Source organism: Mauremys reevesii, linkage group 3 (genome assembly GCF_016161935.1).
Source record: "Mauremys reevesii isolate NIE-2019 linkage group 3, ASM1616193v1, whole genome shotgun sequence".
NCBI lineage: Eukaryota > Metazoa > Chordata > Testudines > Geoemydidae > Mauremys > Mauremys reevesii.
Genome location: NC_052625.1, coordinates 146,713,709 through 146,733,442, shown reverse-complemented (window position 1 = coordinate 146,733,442; position 19,734 = coordinate 146,713,709). Strand labels below are relative to the sequence as shown.

Below are 19,734 nucleotides of genomic sequence, written 5' to 3'. Positions count from 1 at the left end.
TTCTCCAAATGATCTTAGCAGAACAATGCAGACACTTCAAACTTTCCTTATAGTTAAAACTGAAACCTTGTTATATGCTACATTTGAAGAAATTAGCTATGGTATGATAGCTTAAATTAATTGCTACAATTATATAGGCTACAAACAGGCTCAGTAACTCTTACGTGAGGCCACTGTGATGGGGTAATTCAGCCACCACCATCCCTTTACAGCTGATTTGTATGTAACAATGCTAGTTGTTTTAATGAGTCAGTGGTATGATAGAAATTGGACACCTGTGTGAAAAGTTCTCATTGGTAGGATTACTTGGCCCAATTGTCAAAGCTCCTTAAAAGTTCCACAGCCACAGGATAACCTAGGGCATTACTGCTTGAAAGGTTCCCCATGGCACTGCTGACTTGGTTCCACTGTGCTTTGACATCACTGCCAGGGGAAATGAGGCAGGAGCATGCGGGAAGCCTTTAAAATCAGAGGAACACAGGGACCCCCTACAGAGTTCTCCTTGCCCTCCCTTCAGACAGCATAGTCTAATACAAGCCTCCAAACCAACTGCAAGTCAGTGCGACCCTTAATTTGCTGCTTTGTGCTCCTCTGGCAATGCAAAGCAGCTTAATGGCTTGTGTAGGCTGCTTCAGTGTCTCAGTGACTCTGCCCTTAAAAGGTAAAAAATTAAAAAAAAGTGATTTAAGCTTAATATTTTTAGTGACTTGAAGATATGTACTATCACTTGGTAGCACTCTTTCAGTTTCTCATTTAGGGTTTGTGTACAGATTTTGATAGTTTTTGTCTGGGAATTACCTTGGGTTTTAAAAACTATGTTGAGATGCAGCTACAGTTGGGAATATGTATCAACTAATTTAAGAACAAAAGTATATTACAGGGATACTGTCTATCCCACTGAATGAGGCAGCAGGCTGTCTTCAGCATTATGCGTCCATCAGACAATGCTGCCACACAGAGACATGAAGCAGTCCATCTCATTGCAATCCTGCAGCAAGAGACTATGTTTGCCTGGGAATTGTGTATCTGAAATCTGATCTTGTATTTGTATATGGTTAGGAATTAAGCTTTCAGTATTTCAATAGTGACAGGCCAACCCTCTATGTAAAATCTTTATACATGGTAAGTTATTTATAGTTTAATGTCCCACATGTACATTGCTAATGTAAGCAGTTCTAGTGAGCATGTTGTTAGGAAACAATAATTATTAAGGCCTAAAATTAAGATGCCCCTCAAAACACAACATAAGGAAAATTACTAATGAAGCTTTATGTAATGATTCACGAACATAAGGTTGGACTTTGAGTGAAAAAGTCTCTGAAAACCCATGTTTAAAGAAGATAAAATACTGACACTTTGAGGTCATGGCACTTTTAAACCCACGACGTTACACTTCTATGTGTGTATAACACACATACTGAATTATGATACTGAAATATAAAAATGAAGAACAGCTACATAAGATTAAGAGCTTTGTTAGTTATACCTTAATCATTTATAATTATGGATAATGAATAAGCTAATACTTGGGCCAAGGCCTAGCTGGCATGAGTGTGGTTTTGCCAATTCTTCTCTCTTGTAGATTTACTTAAAATTACATTATTGCTGACAGGCCAAAGGTAACATGTTGTGCTGGAAGATTTTAGGTAAAAGTACAGACACCTGTAACCCTTTTATTGGGAAAACCCAGAGGCGGGGTGACACAGAAACAGAATGACAAAGAAATTCTATAAGCAGCAAAAGTTGTGTAAATTTAAGCTTGCACATATGTATTGTATGGGTTACCTAAAACAAATGCTTAACGCTGCTTGGGGAAAAGGTAAAAAATATGTAATGAAGAAATACATGTATAAAAATGACTCAAGTGAACAAGGACCAAATTGGAGAAATATTTGACCAAAAAATGAAGGAAAGGGACTGAAGAAATAGATCAGAAGTCAGAGGCAGCCATCAGGAAGTATAGGAGAACTACCAGAATGTGGTAGTTTGGGCCCCCTATCATTTTGTCTATTATCTGGCATAAATATATGTTCACACATCGTAAGTAACAATAATTCTGTCTGAAACTGTATAGAGGCAACAAGTGATTAAGCCTAAATTGAATGGACTTGTGACTCAGTTTCCCACCTTAAACTCCAAACAATTGCCTTCACTGCAGTTATTAAATCCAATTCATTCTGAATTATATAGAGAAAGTTGTGTGTTAGGAGTGCTTCTACCATATTATACATAGAAAATATTTATGGTATAATAAATGATTCCATCAGAATACAGCAACAAAGATTTTTACTTGTGTTACCCATATAAACCCCCTTCCCTCCAAACTGCAACTAGAATTTTGTTCCTTTCCCATCACACCACATCATTCCCCTCTTAGAATCCCTACACTGGATTCACCTTGTCTGCCAGATCAATTTCAAAATGTATTGCCCCTTCAAAGACCTGCAGAATTATACCATTATTTACAACTCACCTTATATCTTTTGGACTCCCTCTATCCCTTCATTCTGAAGGAAATGGCAATGAAACTGACACTGTTTTCTTCTACTCCTATGTGTGTGCCTTCTTTCTTTCCATGCTGTCAGATGAACATGAATTGTATTCCCAATCCCAATGTGCTAGGATCCCACACTTGCCTCATTCAAATCTCTCTAAGAGACTCAGTCCTACTACAGGGCCTGCAAACCCACATCAGACAAATCTCTTCTCCACTCCAACACTCTATGAAAGGAAAGGGGAGGAAAACATTTTTCTAAACACTTTCCTAAAGATCTCCCAGTACTTCCTGCCTTATCAGTGTCTGTATTTTAGATAGTAAGAGCCACTGAAATGGGGCACTATGTTTTGGGCAGTGTCAAGCAAACCAGTAATGCTCAGACAAATTCTTCAGAAAGCCACAGTAATTTGGAAATTAGACAGTGTGGGAATCAACCACCAAGTGAATTTGAACACAATTACAGATAAACAATTTCCTTTTGAATTGTACACTGATATGTATAACTTATTTATATTAGAAGTATTACATTATTCTCTTAGAGACATGGTCAACCTTAGCCATTGGGGTGATCTAGATTCTAAGTGACCTTAAAAAGGTCTGCAAAATATGGAAAATAATATAATTCCATCTGGACCCTGACAGGCTTTCCCCTCACTCAGATGTGTCACTTCTCCACTTAAATTAAAATAAATGCTACCATCTTGAAGTCACCATTAATCAGCTTCATAAAAAGTGACTCATCTCTGTAGTTATGCACCAGGCACGCACACACTCAAGACTGAATGTGTGTTCACTAGCAGGCTCTGAAGTACCTGCAAGGTATTTATTTTTTTCCTGTCACCTTCAATCTTAGGAAAATCTATACCTTTGATGAAGGGCACAGTTAATGTATAGCATGTATTCACAGATTCTAAGACCAGAAGGGACCACTGTGATCATCTTCTAGTCTGCCCTGCATAACACAGGCCATAGTCATTCCCTGAATTAATTCCCATTTGGGCTAACCTTTTATCTTTTAGATAAAACATTCAATCCTGATTTAGAAGTTGCTAGTGATTGAGAGTCCACACCAGCTCTTGGTAAATTGTTCAAATAGCTAATTACCATCACCAATAAACATATGTCTTATTTCCAGTCTGAATTTGTCTAGCTTCAACTTCCAGCCATTGGATCTGGTTACACCTTTGTCTGCTAAACTGAAGAGCCCATCATAAAATATTTCTTCCCCATGTACTTACAGACTGATCAAGTTATCCTTTAACTTTATCTTTGTTAAGCTAAGCAGATTGAGCTCCTTGTATCCATCACTATAATTACAGGTTTCAGAGTAGCAGCCATGTTAGTCTATATCCACAAAAAGAACAGGAGTACTTCTGGCACCTTAGAGACTAACAAATTTATCTGAGCATAAGCTTTCACAGAAGCACAAGACCTCCTGGTGCCAGAAGAACCCTTAGCTCCTAAGGTAGCATCTCTTGCAGCTGGGGCACTAATTTGAAATTGACTTCAGAACAGCAGCAGACTGCTTTCGAGGCAGGACTTCAGTCAGAATCATCCTCATGGAGTTCTCCATAAAAAATAATTTCAGTCAGGCATCACAGGCTTTTTGCACAAGAAAAATATCTACAAATTGAGCATTTATGACCTTCCCTTGAACATACTAAATACCTCTCTTGTCTATCGTTTTAAGGCATAGCTGCCTCACAGGCAGGGTACATTTTAAAACCTGGAGACCTAACTTAGGCCAACAGACCACCACATTGATGCCAATGTGAGACTTCAAAACAAAAAGTCCCATCTTTGGGAATGAAACTAACTACTAAACCCATTCTAAGAAAGCTACAGGGAAGCAGTCAGATAGCACACACCATCTCACTGCTATGTGTGGTAAGGAAACGACTGGTGTCTGGGGCTTCTTTTCTCCTTATGCCCTCCTTGGAAGTGGGAGGAGGGGGGCACAGGCAGAGACCCAACAGACGCTGCTGAACAAAAGAATCCAAGCTCATGCACATGGGGGACACACACCTTCAGTGATATCATTGTAGATAAAATACTAGAAGAACTACATTAGGAATCGATTTTGATTACTGTATGAGGCTGAAGCTAACAAATTTGACCTTAAACTGCCTATAAATGCAATAATGTTAAAACTGTTTGTCAAACATCCCCATCAAAATAAAGGTACACTACAGTGACAACCACAATTGCTGCAGTAACACTATTGCAAAATGAACTGTAACTGCACAATACTGCAGTACTATTTTTTAATCGAAGGATGGAGGAGTAAAGGATCCAATTAACAGGAAGAGCTACTTTAAAATTTAAAAGCCTTTCGAGACAGTGTCCCTTTTAAGATATATCTAATGGTTCTTCAAGAGAAAGCAAGCATATCAATTTGCAAAAGGAAAGCCAGCATCCTTAGCCAAATGTCAAGTGTTGCTGGTATCATATGATCAATTTAAACACCGTTAATTTTTCACCTTGAAAAGAAGCAAGAATATTAAACTACTAATGTTCACTATCTTTTACCAAATGGAAAGCACAGTACTTGCCAGCTAATTACTTACAATACATTTTACTGTACCTGAAAGAGGTAGCAACCCAACTTGGAGAGCTTGCAGAGTTGTTTTTAATACAGGGAATGGACTGTGGAACAGACTTTTTCAGTGCTGATGATCCCTCACATAATTTCATCTCTTTATTAGAATGTGGGGCTTTTATACTCTGAACATACATTTTGTCTTTCATCTGAAACATAAAAGAATTCGACTGAAACAGGTTTTTTTCCCCATTTAGAAAAGGGTGATGTTAGAAGTGACATAAATTGTAAATATTAAAGTATACATGAAGAGGATCTACAGGAAATATCAGAAGCAGCAGATGCATTTTAATTAATCCCAGCTCAATTTGCGTTATTTATATTATTTTTAATTGACAACATCCATCAAAAAACATGACCTCAGAACTATGTTCAAATACATTACAGATAAACTAGTGTAATACTACTCCTAGAGATTTGTTACAGGTCTAAAATAACAATTTTGATACCTGAGACTAACATGCACACAGATTTGCATTAGTCTCAATTCTTGTCAACTTCATTTCTCTTTATAAATCAATCATCTCTTTAATTACCCTCTGAAAATTACCTTCTCCTGTAATCTTTTTACCAAATACATCAGGCTAAGAAAATTAGCTTTATTTTGCTAAATCAGAGGTTCTTTTGAGATAAAAATGAGGTAGGGATTTTAAACAATATAAAACTAAGACATCAGAGAGTTGAAATTTTCAAAAAACAAAAAGGGTATACTGAAACATGGTGTTTAAAAACTGATACCATACACAAACAAAATATCAGCACTATCTATTAAAACCACAGAGGATTTTTGTTTATGTTAACAAACAAACAAGCACTTTAAAACTATTTCAGGATGAGAATGTGACTAAATTGTCTTTATAAAAGGCACACACAAAAAAACAAGGTTTGCGGGGTTTTTTAAAAATACACACAGAAAAGTAAGATAATTATGATGATAATAATAAAGTAGATTTTTAGGAACCAAAATACCTCAGTCTTATCTGCTTGAAATCCTGTTGTGAAGTCGGGGGACTGTAAGTCTCTGGGACTACTCACTCCTGCATAACTACCTTCGGAATCAGATGTCAGCAATTCTGGAAGTGACTCCACAGAGTTAACTTTATCCAATTTTATTAAACCTAAAATGTATTGGATAAGAATATAACATAGAACTATATCATGAAAAGCAGGATTGTTATACAATGGTTATATAAGAAAACATACAGAACTGGAAGGTTGCATCATATTTTGAACATTATACAATTATAAAACTATAAACTATAAATATAATACTAAAAAGAGTAGCTCATTATATAATCCTATACAGTTGCAGATAACCATCAATTTTCAAGCATCATTGTGCAGAATAAAATAGCTTCCCCATCTCTTCCTTTCTCTAATCTGATTCACACAAACTATTTGTTTGAAAAAGGAATGTACGTATTTACTTTTTCTATTTCTCACCAACTTGACAATGAAAAACAGGCTAATCAGTTTCCAGTCATTTTCTTTCAGGGTCTCAAGCAGTGATTCAATGTTTGGGCTGCCAATGTTACAGGGGAATATTTAAGTTACGGGGGGAAGAAAAAAGGGAAAATGCCCTTTAGTCTTAGTTTTATAAAAGGCTTGTTTTCCTAAAAATTAAGTTTGGGGCCAAAGTTAAGAATCCCTTTAAAAAGAGAAGAAAAAACAGTATCACTTAATTCTATAATTCATTAAACAAACATTATAATCCATACTGGATACTTACAAAAAAAGTGGTGTGTTAAGTAAGAAATTCTTCTAAAGATGAACAGATAGCAGAAGTATAGTATTTCATATTGAAGTTGATGCTAGACTTTGTGATGCCTGAAAGAAAAGTTCATTTGCCACTAACCTGTAGAGGGTGGACTCTGAATAATATCTGAAAGATTATATCCTCCAGAGCTGTCCGATCGTCTTCGTGGCTTCTTTTTAGCCCTTGTTTTTGCCTTTTTGAGAAGAGCTTCCCTATGCAAAACATTTTTATATTTGAGGTGTCTTTAGAAATAAAGTAAATATGTTTTAATCACTCAGATAATATGAAAGCTTATTTATAGACTGGGTTGTTAGCTGCAGTTATGATTATATATAGTGCATCCAGTGTGTGTGCATGAGCATGACAAGTCAAACTAAACTACTGGTGAGGTAGATGTATCAAGATTAATATTTAGCGTTTCTTCTCAGACAGTCTTGACACTTACACGTTCATTAAACCAGATATGGACTTTTGAACTAGCATGTGGATTTAGCACTCCTTATATGTAAGATATGAGTAAATGGAGATGGTGAAAGAATAATTGTAAGAAAAGACACTTGATTGGAGTCAAAAAAATGCCTATGGGTGGGTCACAGCAATGGAGATTGAACCTCAGATCCATAGTTGACTAATTTAAATCAAAGTAATATACATCACTCAGTAGAAAGCCTCAATTTAAATAAGTGATATTAGTCAACGTTTCCATTTGTTCTTCAGTTATTTTCTAAAGAAAGGTCCTTTCTCATTGGTTGATAACACCTTTAAAACATGTTTATTTACAACTAAATAGAGCCTTTACACTAGATTTGGTACATCCTTTTGCTACCTAGGATGGTATAATGTAACTATATACATTTATTTAAGTAATTATATAGCTTAATATTTTCAGATTCTTATTAACTGTACATTTTAGTAGGTTAGAAAATGGTGAATGATGTCGCTTATTTATATAATATAAGTTTTTGCTCATGATTTGTGTCAAGCGGCATTCTAATGGAAACTGGAATTTAAACAAACACAAATTATTTTTATTAAACAAAACCACCATAAATGTTTTGGATACATAAACTGCTCTCATTAAAACATGTTCCACATTTACAACTAAATAATTTACTAAACAGAGATTAACTGTAGTCAGTTAGTTAAACTGATTATTTCAGGTCAGCCTAGGGAAAATTTCAAATGTATTTAAGAGAAAGTGAATGGAGCGTAGGTTTCTACTCATCTATGTCTCATTTCCAAGAGACTGTCTCCTACGTTACTTAGGCTGACCCCTACTGTACCATAATTATAAAGCTTGACCTCACAAGTTAGACATTTTCCCCTGATTCTCTCTTTATACAGAAAAGCAGCCTTTAAACTCAAAGTTTTTGATGGAGACTCATGGATTTAGCATATTTATTTTTTTAATGTAAAATGTTTTGAGAGACTATAATAAATTTGGAATATAACATTTTGTATTTAACTCACATTTCATTTTAAAACAGATTTTTTTTAAAGAAACATCATAATTTAAACAGTTAAAAAAATCTGATTTTAAAAAATTTAAATTTTTTTTAAGCAAGCACTGATTTTTATCTACCCTGCTCAACTTTCTAGATCTAAAACTATGTGTCTTGATTGCCTAAGCTAAAACACCTAAGTCTGTGAGCTTAAAGCCATTAGTAGATTCAAACCTCTCTGTGGCCCAATCACTAGTGAGAGACAGAGAGCCACACTGAGTAAGCATATGCAACCTACGCAGATATTCAGGGAAGCATTGAACAAGATCTGTGCGATCTACTGAAATGGTACAATAATGAGTTCACTGAACCAAATGATAACCTTTGGTGTCTTAATAAGACTACTCTTAACTCTGTTAAACAGTAGTATGACTGATAGCTAAGTAGGGTGTTGCTCTACAGTACAAACATGGACTCCAAAATAACGTTATTACACTGGTAGTGTAGCTTGTGAACAGTCATGTAGACAGGATGCTTATCCTTAGTCAAACAACTGGAAAAAGTGGGGGGAAAAAAATCCGAACAGCTTTTATTTACTGTACCAAAAATTAAAGCTTTAAGAGAGTTACATGACCCATAACTGACTACAATATTCCTATTTCATAGAACTTCTTGCCCTTTTAAAGTACATTATTACAATTGTTATGTGTAAAGGTCCAAGAATGAAATAAAGTGAAGGACACAATGAAACAGTTGTACTGATAAGGCTTAGGTACTTTGAGAGACTTTAAGACAAAAAGTCAAGCCTCCCAAAAAGAGCCAAAAAACTTTTTACACTATTGCAATAATTATCAAATGTAATATACCTTTGTGATTACACTGCATTATACAGTTTTAATCTTAGCCAATCATTCTTTTTCCTATATTTCCTATTTTATCCAGGCTCCTACACAATAGTGACATGTAAAACAGATTTTTAAAGTCAACTTTATATATTCATATTTTTAGTCTTCATTTCTCCTGAAACATCCACTAGGTGGACGAATAAGGGTTTAATTAAACCATTTCTGAAGCCTCAAGTGGAAGATAAACAGGAACACGACTACTGATTAACTGCGTAATATGAATTTTAAAAGCAATAACCCAATTCTGATGCGTCAAAACTTGGAAGTTTTGTTACGTTCCTCTTCTGTGCTAAATGTGGTATGCTGCAGCATTATTTGCATAAGTGGTGCTTACTTCTTCCATAAGTATTTTCCAAAGAGAAAAACTTTAGAATATTCAAACAGATGTTTAATAAATTATTTGAACACAGGTTTGCCAAGGTTCTAGATCAGCAGCTTTTTAAAACTATATATACATAATGCAGCCAGTAAATAAATAAAATAAAAATTGTTTCCTACAGCTTGGTTCCTGGGACCCTATGAAGTACTGCAGGATTCAGTAGGTCTTCCAAACGTCCGATACTTTGTGAAGAACTGTATGCAAGTCCTCATCAAGTATTAGTTGATACCATTGTGTATGCTAATATTACCAGTGCTTCTGTGGAATACTGCAAGCAGCAAGAGCGAATCTAGAAAAAAAGTTATCTAAGACTGGAGGAAGATATGCAAGTGATGTTATGCATACACACTCTTCAGTCAAAGATCATATGCAAAGAAGAGTACAACGACAGGAGAGACAAAGGAGGAAAAATGGTTTTGTGATTAAAAAAAATAGTACTAGGAGCCAAGAACTGTTCTATTCCTAGTTTCCTTTGCATACAAGGAACTATAGCTGACCAAGACAAATTTTCCCAAAGAAATGCATCAAATTTTTTTGATAATTTTTAATCAGCTCCACAAATCACTTAATAGTGACAGTTTCCAGATACTGAAAATGGGGAACATGCATATTTATCTCAAAGTTGTGGCATTTAAACTCATTTCTGTTTGTAAGTGGTTTGAAACCCTCTGACAGAAATTGGCATAGAAATGCTTAGTATTATTATTGAACAATTCTTGAATTCTCAGTTCTTACACTTATCATAAAATGTCACTACTACTCTTCTCCACAGATATACTCTGCTGGAAAATATGTAAATAGTGTTGTGCAATAGGAGGTAGTGTTGCCTAGTGGATAGTGCACCAGACTTTCAGGAGACATTAATTCTGTTCCAAGCTCTATTAATAACCTACTAGGTGACCATGATCAAGTCACTTTCACCTCTGTTCCTCAGTTTCCATATTTTTTGTAAAGTTTAATAATGATGCCAACCTCCTTTGTAAGGCACTTCAAAATCAACTGCTGAAAAGTTTTTTTTTTTTTAATTATTCACACATTCTGTTCAGTAAGCCTCAAGTCATGATTCCATGATTATCATGATTCCTGTTTGCTACTTGCAAAAATACAGGAGTTAACTGAAGCACATGAAAGCGACATAATCATAGAATATTAGGGTTGGAAGAGACCTCAGAAGGTCATCTAGTCCAATTCCCTGCTCAAAGCAGGACTAACACCAACTAAATCATTCCAGCCAAGGCTTTGTCAAGACAGGCCTTAAAAACCGATAAGGATAGAGATTCCACCACCTCCTTAGGTAACCGATTCCATTCATCACCCTCCTAATGAAACAGTGTTTCCTAATATCCTCCCTAATATCCTCCCCCACTGCAACTTGAGATCATTGCTTCTTGTTCATCATCTGCCACCACTGAGAACAGCCAAGCTCCATCCTCTTTGGAACTCCCCTTCAAGTAGCTGAAGGCTGCTATCAAATCCCCCCTCACTCTTCTCTTCTGCAAACTAAATAACCCCAGTTCCCTCAGCCGCTCCTCGTAAATCATGTGCCCCAGTCCCCTAATCATTTTTGTTGCCCTCAGCTGGACTCTCTCCAATTTGTCCACATCCCTTCTGTAGTGGAGGGACCAAAACTCCAGGTGTGGCCTCACCAGTGCCAAAGACAGGGGAATAATCACTTCCCTTGATCTGCTGGTAATGCTCCTATTAATACAGCCCAATATGCCGTTGGCCTTCTTAGCAACCAGGCCAGCTTATCTTCCACTGTAATCCCCAGGTCCTTTGCTGTTTAGCCAGTCAGTCCCCAGCCTGTAGCAGTGCATGGGATTCTTCCTTTCTAAGTGCAGGACTCTGCACTTGTCCTTGTTGAACCTCATCAGATTTCTTTTGGCCCAATCCTCCATTTGTCTAGGTCACTCTGGACCCTATCCCTACCCTACAGCGTATCTACCTCTCCCCCCTTTTCAGTGTCATCTGCAAACTTGCTGAGGGTGCAATTAATCCCATCATCCAGATTATTAATAAAGATGTCAAACAAAACCGGCTCCAGGACCGACCCCTAGGACACTCTGCTTGATACCGGCTGCCAACTAGACATCGAGCCGTTGATCACTACCCGTTGAGCCCAACAATCTAGCCAGCTTTCTATCCACCTTTAGTCCATTCATCCAATCTATACTATTTTAACTTGCTGGCAAGAATACTGTGGGAAACCATATCAAAAGCTTTGCTAAAGTCAAGATACATCACATCCACTGCTTTGCCCATATCCACAGAGCCAGTTATCTCATCATGGAAAGCAATCAGGTTGGTCAGGCATGACTTGTCCTTGGTGAATCCATGTTGACTGTTCCTGATCATCTTCCTCTCCTCCAAGTGCTTCAAAATGGATTCCTTGAGGATCTGCTCCATGATTTTGTTGGGTTCTGAAGTGAGGCTGACCAGTCTGTAGTTCCCCAGGTTCTCTTTCCTCCCTTTTTTAAATGTGGGCACTATATTTGCCTTTTTCCAATCATTCAGGACCTCCCCCGATTGCCACAAATCTTCAAAGATAATGGCCAATGGCTCTGCAATCACATCAGCCAACTCCCTCAGCACCCTCAGATGCATTAGATCTGGACCCATGGACCTGTGCATGTCCAGCTTTTCTAAATAGTTCTTAACCTGTTCCCTTGCCACTAAGGGCTGCTGACCTCCTCCACATAGCTCAGTCGGTAGAGCGTCAGGCTCTTAATCTGAGGGTCCAGGCACTCAGCTTCCCTGGCTGGGATGATTTAGTTGGGGACTGGTCCTGCTTTGAGCTAGATGACCTCCTGAGGTCCGTTCCAATCCTGATATTCTATGATACTTTGCTGCCCAGTGCAGCAGTCTGGGAGCTGACCTTGTCTGTGAAGACCAAGGCAAAAAAAGCATTGAGTACTTCAGCTTTTTCCACATCATCTGTCACTAGGTTGCTTCCTCCATTCAGTAAGGGTCCCACACTTTCCCTGACCTTCTTCTTGTTGCTAACATACCTGTAGAGACCCTTCTTGTTACCCTTCACATCCCTTGCTAGCTGCAACTCCAATTGTCCCGTGGCCTTCCTGATTACACCCCTGTGCACTCGAGCAATATTTTTATACTCCTCCCTAGTCATCTGTCCAAGTTTCCACTTCTTGTAAGCTTCCTTTTTGTGCTTAAGCTCACTGAAGATTTCTCTGTTAAACCAAGCTGGTCGCCTGCCATATGTGCTATTCTTTCTGCACATCGGGATGGTCTGTTCCTGCACCCTCAATAAGTCTTCTTTAAAATACAGCCAGCTCTTCTGGACTCCTTGCCCCCTCATAATAGCCTGCCCATCAGTTCCCTAATGGAGTCTAAGTCTGCTTTTCTGAAGTTCAGGGTCGATATTTTGCTACTCTCCTTTCTTCCTTTCCTTCCTCAACCATCTCATGGTTACTTCTGCCTAGATCGCCACCCACTTCTACTTCCCCTACCAATTCTTCCCTGTTTGTGAGCAATAGGTCAAGAGGAGCATGGCCCCTAGTCGGTTCCTCCAGCACTTGTACCAGGCAGTTGTCCCCAACACTCTACAAAAACTTCCTGGATTGTCTATGTGTTGCTGTATTGCTCTCCCAGCAGATGTCACAGGGTGATTGAAGTCCCCAGTTAGAATCAGGGCCTGTGATCTGGAAACTTCAGTTAGTTGTCTGAAGAAAGCCTCATCTACCTCATCCTTCTGATCCGGTGGTCTATAGGACACACCCACCACAACATCACCCTTGTTGCTCACACCTCTAAACTTAACCCAAAGACTCTCAACAGGCTTTTCTCCAGTTTCAAACTAGCGCTGTGAGCAATTATACTGCTATCTTACATACAATGCAACTCCTCCACTTTTTCCTCCCATACCTGTCCTTCCTGAACAGTTTATAGCCATCCATGACAGTGCTCCAGTCATGTGAACTGCCCCACCAAGTTTCTGTTATTCCAGTCACATCATAGTTCCTTGATTGTGCCAGGACTTCCAATTCTTCCTGCTTGTTTCCCAGGCTTCTTGCGTTTGTGTACATGCACCTAAGACAACTTTGCCCTACTTTCTCAGTATGCATCAGGAGGCTTCCCATCTTGTACCCGCCTCCTTGCGTTTCCTCCTAGTATCCCACTCCATCACCATCCCCCAGTGAACTTAGTTTAAAGCCCTCCTCATTACGTAAGCAAGCCTGCCTGCGAAGATGCTCTTCCCTCTCTTTGTTAGGTGGATGCCATCTCTTCCTAGCAATCCTTCTTCCCAGAACAACATCCCTTGGTCGAAGAATCCAAAACCCTCTCTCTGACACCACCTGCATAACCACACGTTCACAATACATAAGCTACAATAGGACAACAAGAGCCCAACTCCTCTGTAGTGGCCGCACAGAACTCCATACATCTAGGTGCACTCTGACTTTACCTACTACAATTCTACTAATAGTGCCACCAGTCAGAATGAGTGGGAGGAGAAAAGGAACTAGCAGGAGTCTACCACATTTCACTGCACAGAGAGCTCTGAAAAACCTAAGGTCAGTCTGGTCAGACATCAAAGGGAAAAAGCTTATTTACATTTTAGATGGAAAAAAAGAAAAAAAATTTTAAAGCTTGTAGTATGAGGCTCATTTGCAGATAAAATTTCTCTTACATTGAGCTTTAATACAGTACAGCAGATGTAGACTTCTCCAGCCCTCAACTATCATTAATTTTGGTTTCTTAAACATTGTTTCTAAATGCAGATTTTCCATAGAATATTAAATAGATGTCCTCTCCTCTCTCTTTGGTGATCTTATTTGTTCCCATGGCTTCTGCTACCACTTGAACACGGATTACTGCCAAATGCATCCTCTTCTACCCATGATCTCTCATGCTCCATCTAGTCACAGATCTGTGCCTGCCTCTGACACCTCTTCCTGGACTCAGCAAGTCTAAAACTGGGTTTATCATGTCTCCTTCAAAGCCTTCCACTCTTGAACCCTTTTGTTAATTGCACCATTATACATTTTGCTACACAATCTCACATGGAATCATTTTCAAATCTTCTCCAATCTCAAGAGCCAGATTCACCGGATCTTGCCACTTCTTCCTCTAGTCTCTAAAATTTGTTAATTCCCCTCTTACTCACTATTTCTCACGCTTTGGTTACTTTAACACTCTCCTCTCAAGCCACCTACACTCATCTTTCTATTCCAACTACAGTCCACTCAAAACACTGCCACCCCACTCCCAATCAAAGGAGTTCTCCTTTTGACATCATCTCCTCTTCCTCCTCAAATCACTTCATTGGATTATCCCCACTGCATTTAAAGTTTATGCTTATATTTAGTTTCAAGGAGCTCCATAACTCAGCTGCTGCCTACATAACTACCCTCATCTTCACTCAGCCTAAACATCATTCTGAACTGCTCTTTTTGCCACCCTTGCTCAACCCATTTTAACTGAGAAAGATGGAAGGAGAGTACTTCATTACTGAAAAGACTTTGAAAACCGATTCTGGAACCTGCATTTCTTCCACATTTCTTCTATTTTTGTATTTTAACTCTATCCAATGCTCTTGACTTATAGCTGTGAAAAGAGCTAATTGGTATCCAACAAAAAAAGATACTGCTATGTGTAGTTCACTTGTTGGAGTGATGAATTCCAAGAACTAGAGGCCAACTATTTCAGCAATCAAAGAAAGAAAACATAAGACTCACTGGGATGTTAGTTCTGTATTCGTTTCTTCTTTCAAGAAGACAAAGTTTTCTCTGTCGTCAGGCTCCAAAGAGCTGATGTCAGGTCCATCTTGATATGGAGTAATCACTCTCCTGACCATAGCTGGAATCTGTGATATCAAAAGTTAATGTTACACTGCTCCTCTTAAAACTGTGTACTAGAAAGCATACTATTTCTTGCAGAAGTACCAGATCAGTGGTTCTCAAAACTTCTGTTTTTCGCGGACCACTTGAAAATTGCTAAGGGTCTCGGCGGACTACTTAATGATCTTTCCAAATGTTGTTTGTACCATTAGCTAGCTAACTATAATAATGCAGTTTGGATAAAAGCACTATATAAAAACAAAAACAAAAAAAACCCTTAAACAACAACTTTTTTTGTTCTAGAAATAACAGCACACAACTCATATTTTAATATCAGTAGTATTACCTTTCTAATGTGATGGATGTGCCCTCTCTCCCCTACCGCAGGAGCCCTCAAGCTGGGGCTGGGAAGGATGGAGGTCTCTCCCGCGCCACAGCAGCCACAGAGCTGAGGCTGGGGAGGAGGGCCATCTCTCCCCAGCAGCCACAGACCTGGAACTAGGGAAAGTCGCCTCTTTCTCTGGCCACCACAGCCCCACACGTCCCAAATTCCCCCCACTCCCTCTTCTCACCCCACTGCCCCCTTCCACCTACCGTCTATTCCCCCCACAAGGCTGCTAGCTCACCGTATATGTGCATCTTCCCCAGGGTCCAGGCACCTAATTAGTGGAGCAACGCCTGTGCGGCTCCACTAATTAGGGGGATAACCCTCCATTCTCTCGTGTGCGGCCACCCAGGTGCACACCTTAGAGGGAACTATCCGCAGACCACTGGTGGTCCACGGGCCCCAGTTTGAGAACCTCTGTACCAGATTATAATCACTTGAATACATAATTTTAGAATCCAGGTAATATCACTAGTATGCATTACAGCCTACAAGCCCAAGGAAATTTATAATTTAAAAAACAAACAAACAAAAAAAACCCATACACACAAACACTTGCAGATCCACACACCACACATTCTCGAATTCTTTTAAAGAAAACAGAGGTTCAGAACTCACTTAATTTAAACTGACTAGAATACTTAGAATATTAGGGTTGGAAGGGACCTCAGGAGGTCATCTAGTCCAACCCCCTGCTCAAAGCAGGACCAATCCCCAGATTTTTGCCCCAGTTCCGCAAATGGCCCCCTCAAGGATTGAACTCACAACCCTGGGTTTAGCAGGCCAATGCTCAAACCACTGAGCTATCCCTCCCAATGGCACAGATTTATGCACACATCACAATCTCTTACCATTAAAGTATGAAAGAAGAAAAATAGTTTATACTGTATGCTGACTCTGCCTTGCTTACTAGCAAAGTTTCACTCATTTCTTTTATTTCACTTAATATTAATTCTTCCTACACTGCCCTACTAATATTAGAACAGGAAAGCAGAATTAGATGCTCTTGGAAGCTACCAATTCTGCTAAAAAATGGAAGTGTTACCTCTTCCCCACGCACCACAAATTCTTCCTCTGCATAGAATTACCTGACACTTGTTTGTTCACTAAATCCAATTTAGAACATACGTTTTGTGGTGCCATTAATACCATTAAATGCATATGACTGCTAGTATTAATGGAACTCAGAATTACGCATGTTGCAGTGGCAATAAATGTGTAACTATCAGAAAATTTCAGAAGTAAAGAAGAATTAAGAAAATACAGATTAAATTTATTTCTGGATTAACGTCCCACCACCCACCTGATGAGCAGTTGGCACATATTTATCAGCTTAACTCAATGTTCATTTTAAAAGTAGTCACTTTTCACTGAACTAGGTATAGCTTACCATTTTTCTGTAAGACACAGAAAGGTCCTTCAAAACTTCATCACTTAAGACGTCCAGAGTCCTAAATTAAGACACATAGTTATAGCCTTGGTCTCATTTACCATTTGATTCAAATTGAAGGACATCTGTTCAACAGGATTCAAATAATCACAGTTCAGGGTACACATATGTAGAGGTGATAGCATTAGATATTATGGTGATAGGCACTAACATCCTACTTTAGCTGTATCATCAAATGTTTAAGTACTTTCTCATCTACCTTTTGCCTACTTATTTGGCTCCTTTGCCACACCTTGTATATTCTAACAATCCAAGGCATTAAGTAGCTTCTAACAAGCAAGTTGTTGTTGTTTTTTTAATCAATTTGCTACACAACGAGTTTGTTTGGGATATGGTGAAGATAAAACCCTTTAAGTAAAATTATTGTTGCCGGTAATAAAAATTGAGGGCTTTGCTTTAATCTCATTTACTTGCTTGTAACATATTATAAACCTACTATGTGTGAATAAAGCAATTATTTTAAAGAGAAATTGTTCACACTGAAACTGCAACAACTATCATGTATGTAAAAAATACCAACATGATGCTCATGACTAGAGCTGAGTAAACTGGGTTTTTGGTTCAACCAGCAAATTATAGACTCAGACTTTAAGGTCAGAAGGGACCATTATGATCATCTAGTCTGACCTCCTGCACAATGCAGGCCACAGAATCTCACCCACCCACTCCTGTAACAAATCCCTAACCTATGTCTGAGTTACTGAAGTCTTCAAATTGTGGTTTGAAGACCTCAAGCTGCAGAGAATCCTCCAGCAAGTGACCCGTGCCCCATGCTGCAGAGGAAGGCGAAAAACCTCCAGGGCCTCTGCCAATCTGCCCTGGAGGAAAATTCCTTCCCAACCCCAAATATGGCCATCAGTTAAGCCCTGAGCATGTGGGCAAGACTCACCAGCCAGCACCCAGGAAAGAATTCTCTGTAGTAACTCAGATCCCATCCCATCTAACATCCCATCACAGACCACTGGGCATACTTACTTGCTGATAATCAAAGATCAATTGCCAAATTAATTGCCAAAATTAGGCTATCCCATCATACCATCCCCTCCATAAACTTATCAAGCTTAGACTTAAAGCCAGATATGTCTTTTGCCCACACTACTCCCCCTGGAAGGCTGTTCCAGAACTTCACTCCTCTAATGGTTAGAAACCTTCATCTAATTTCAAGTCTAAACTTCCTAGTGTCCAGTTTAAATGGAAAAGAATCACAGAAAATAGTCTGTTCCAAAAATGTTTGGCATGTGTCAGCGAATTGGAAAAGTTTGTTTTGGTCCATCTTCAAGAACTACGCGTTCCCCCAACCCTCTCCTCCCCTCCCCCCTTTAATACGTAGCCCAAAGCTCAGGGCACTCGCCTGGGATGTGGGCAACTCAGGTTTGAATCCCTACTCTGAAATATGGACTTGAACTCACATCTCTCCCAGCCAGGTGCTAGGCTATTCCAGAGTAGGTTACTCTCGATCTCTGCTCTTGAAGCTGTTCCAACTTTGTATAAATACTCAAATATTAATTGGGCCAAATAGAGGGACAGAGTGAGAACGATTCAATAGCCTGGTGATTAAGGCACTCCACTGGGAGGTAGGAGGTGTGGATTTAAATCTTCTCTGCTTGATTCAGAGGAGGGATTCAAGTCCCTACTCCAGAGCAAGGATTCAAACCTGTGTTTTCCACATCTCTGGCAAGTGCCCTAGCTCCTCGGCTCAAGTTAGAGAGGGCGATGGAAGGACAAACAGTTTCCTGAAGCTGATCTTGGGGGAAAAAAACCTTTTTATATACAAAAATCTCAGGCAAAAACAATGATACATTTAGGGTTGTTCAGCGAATGAACTATTTGTCTCAAAAATTTCACCTAGCCCTACTTATAACCATTTTGAAATGTCTTCCAGAACTACCTTGCAGGTCGCCATTCTTAGGCCTGATTCAAAGCCCACATCAATGGAAAGACTCCTACTGACGTATCTCAATGGGCTTTGAAACAGGCTCTTTTTGCCTCAGGATTACAGAAGTAACACTTTATTATGTGTTGGTGTACAGGTGAAACAGGTACATAACTTGCAAGATAGTGAACAGTAGTTTCAGCACAAGTGAATACCATTGCAGCTGAGGATTTTTGGTTATATTCTCAACTATGACTCATGTAACATTTCCTGATAATTCTTCCAACAGTTCCACACTTTTGCAGTATTGCATACTGTAACACCTACATCCACTCTTACCTCGCTTCAAGCAAGGCTGCCATATTTAGTCCTATGAACTGCAAGCAGGATAGTTTTAACTGTTCAGCGCTGTATGTTGCTGAAAACTCCAGCAGCTCAGCAGCATTCTTTAAAGTAACTGGAAAGAAGAAACATCACGGACTTAACTAGACAACATACTGCAATTTTGTTTTGTAATCACTTATTACTTCAAGATATACAGTATGAATGGGGGAAAATCAGGTTATGAAAAAGAATAAAAATAAACCCTTTTCCTGGTTCATTAGACAGAAGCACTAATGCTTAAGTGGCTCTGACTCCACCCAAGG

The 19,734-nt window shown here is 38.9% G+C and overlaps 1 protein-coding gene across 2 annotated transcripts in view; it reads right to left on the bottom strand.

Annotated features, from left to right (window-relative positions):
* IBTK (inhibitor of Bruton tyrosine kinase) overlaps window positions 1-19,734 on the bottom strand; it is a 90,379-nt gene that overhangs the window by 24,762 nt on the left and 45,883 nt on the right. For both annotated transcript variants that reach the window (XR_005595932.1, XM_039529442.1), the window contains exons 18-23: window positions 19,427-19,544; window positions 17,155-17,215; window positions 15,278-15,405; window positions 6,952-7,064; window positions 6,066-6,214; window positions 5,082-5,245 (exon numbers count right to left, since the gene is read on the bottom strand). Coding sequence is in view for 1 of the 2 variants with exons in the window: in XM_039529442.1 (XP_039385376.1) it covers window positions 5,082-5,245; window positions 6,066-6,214; window positions 6,952-7,064; window positions 15,278-15,405; window positions 17,155-17,215; window positions 19,427-19,544 (733 nt within the window). In the remaining variant the exon portion in view is untranslated. The remainder of the gene's footprint in view (window positions 1-5,081; window positions 5,246-6,065; window positions 6,215-6,951; window positions 7,065-15,277; window positions 15,406-17,154; window positions 17,216-19,426; window positions 19,545-19,734) is intronic.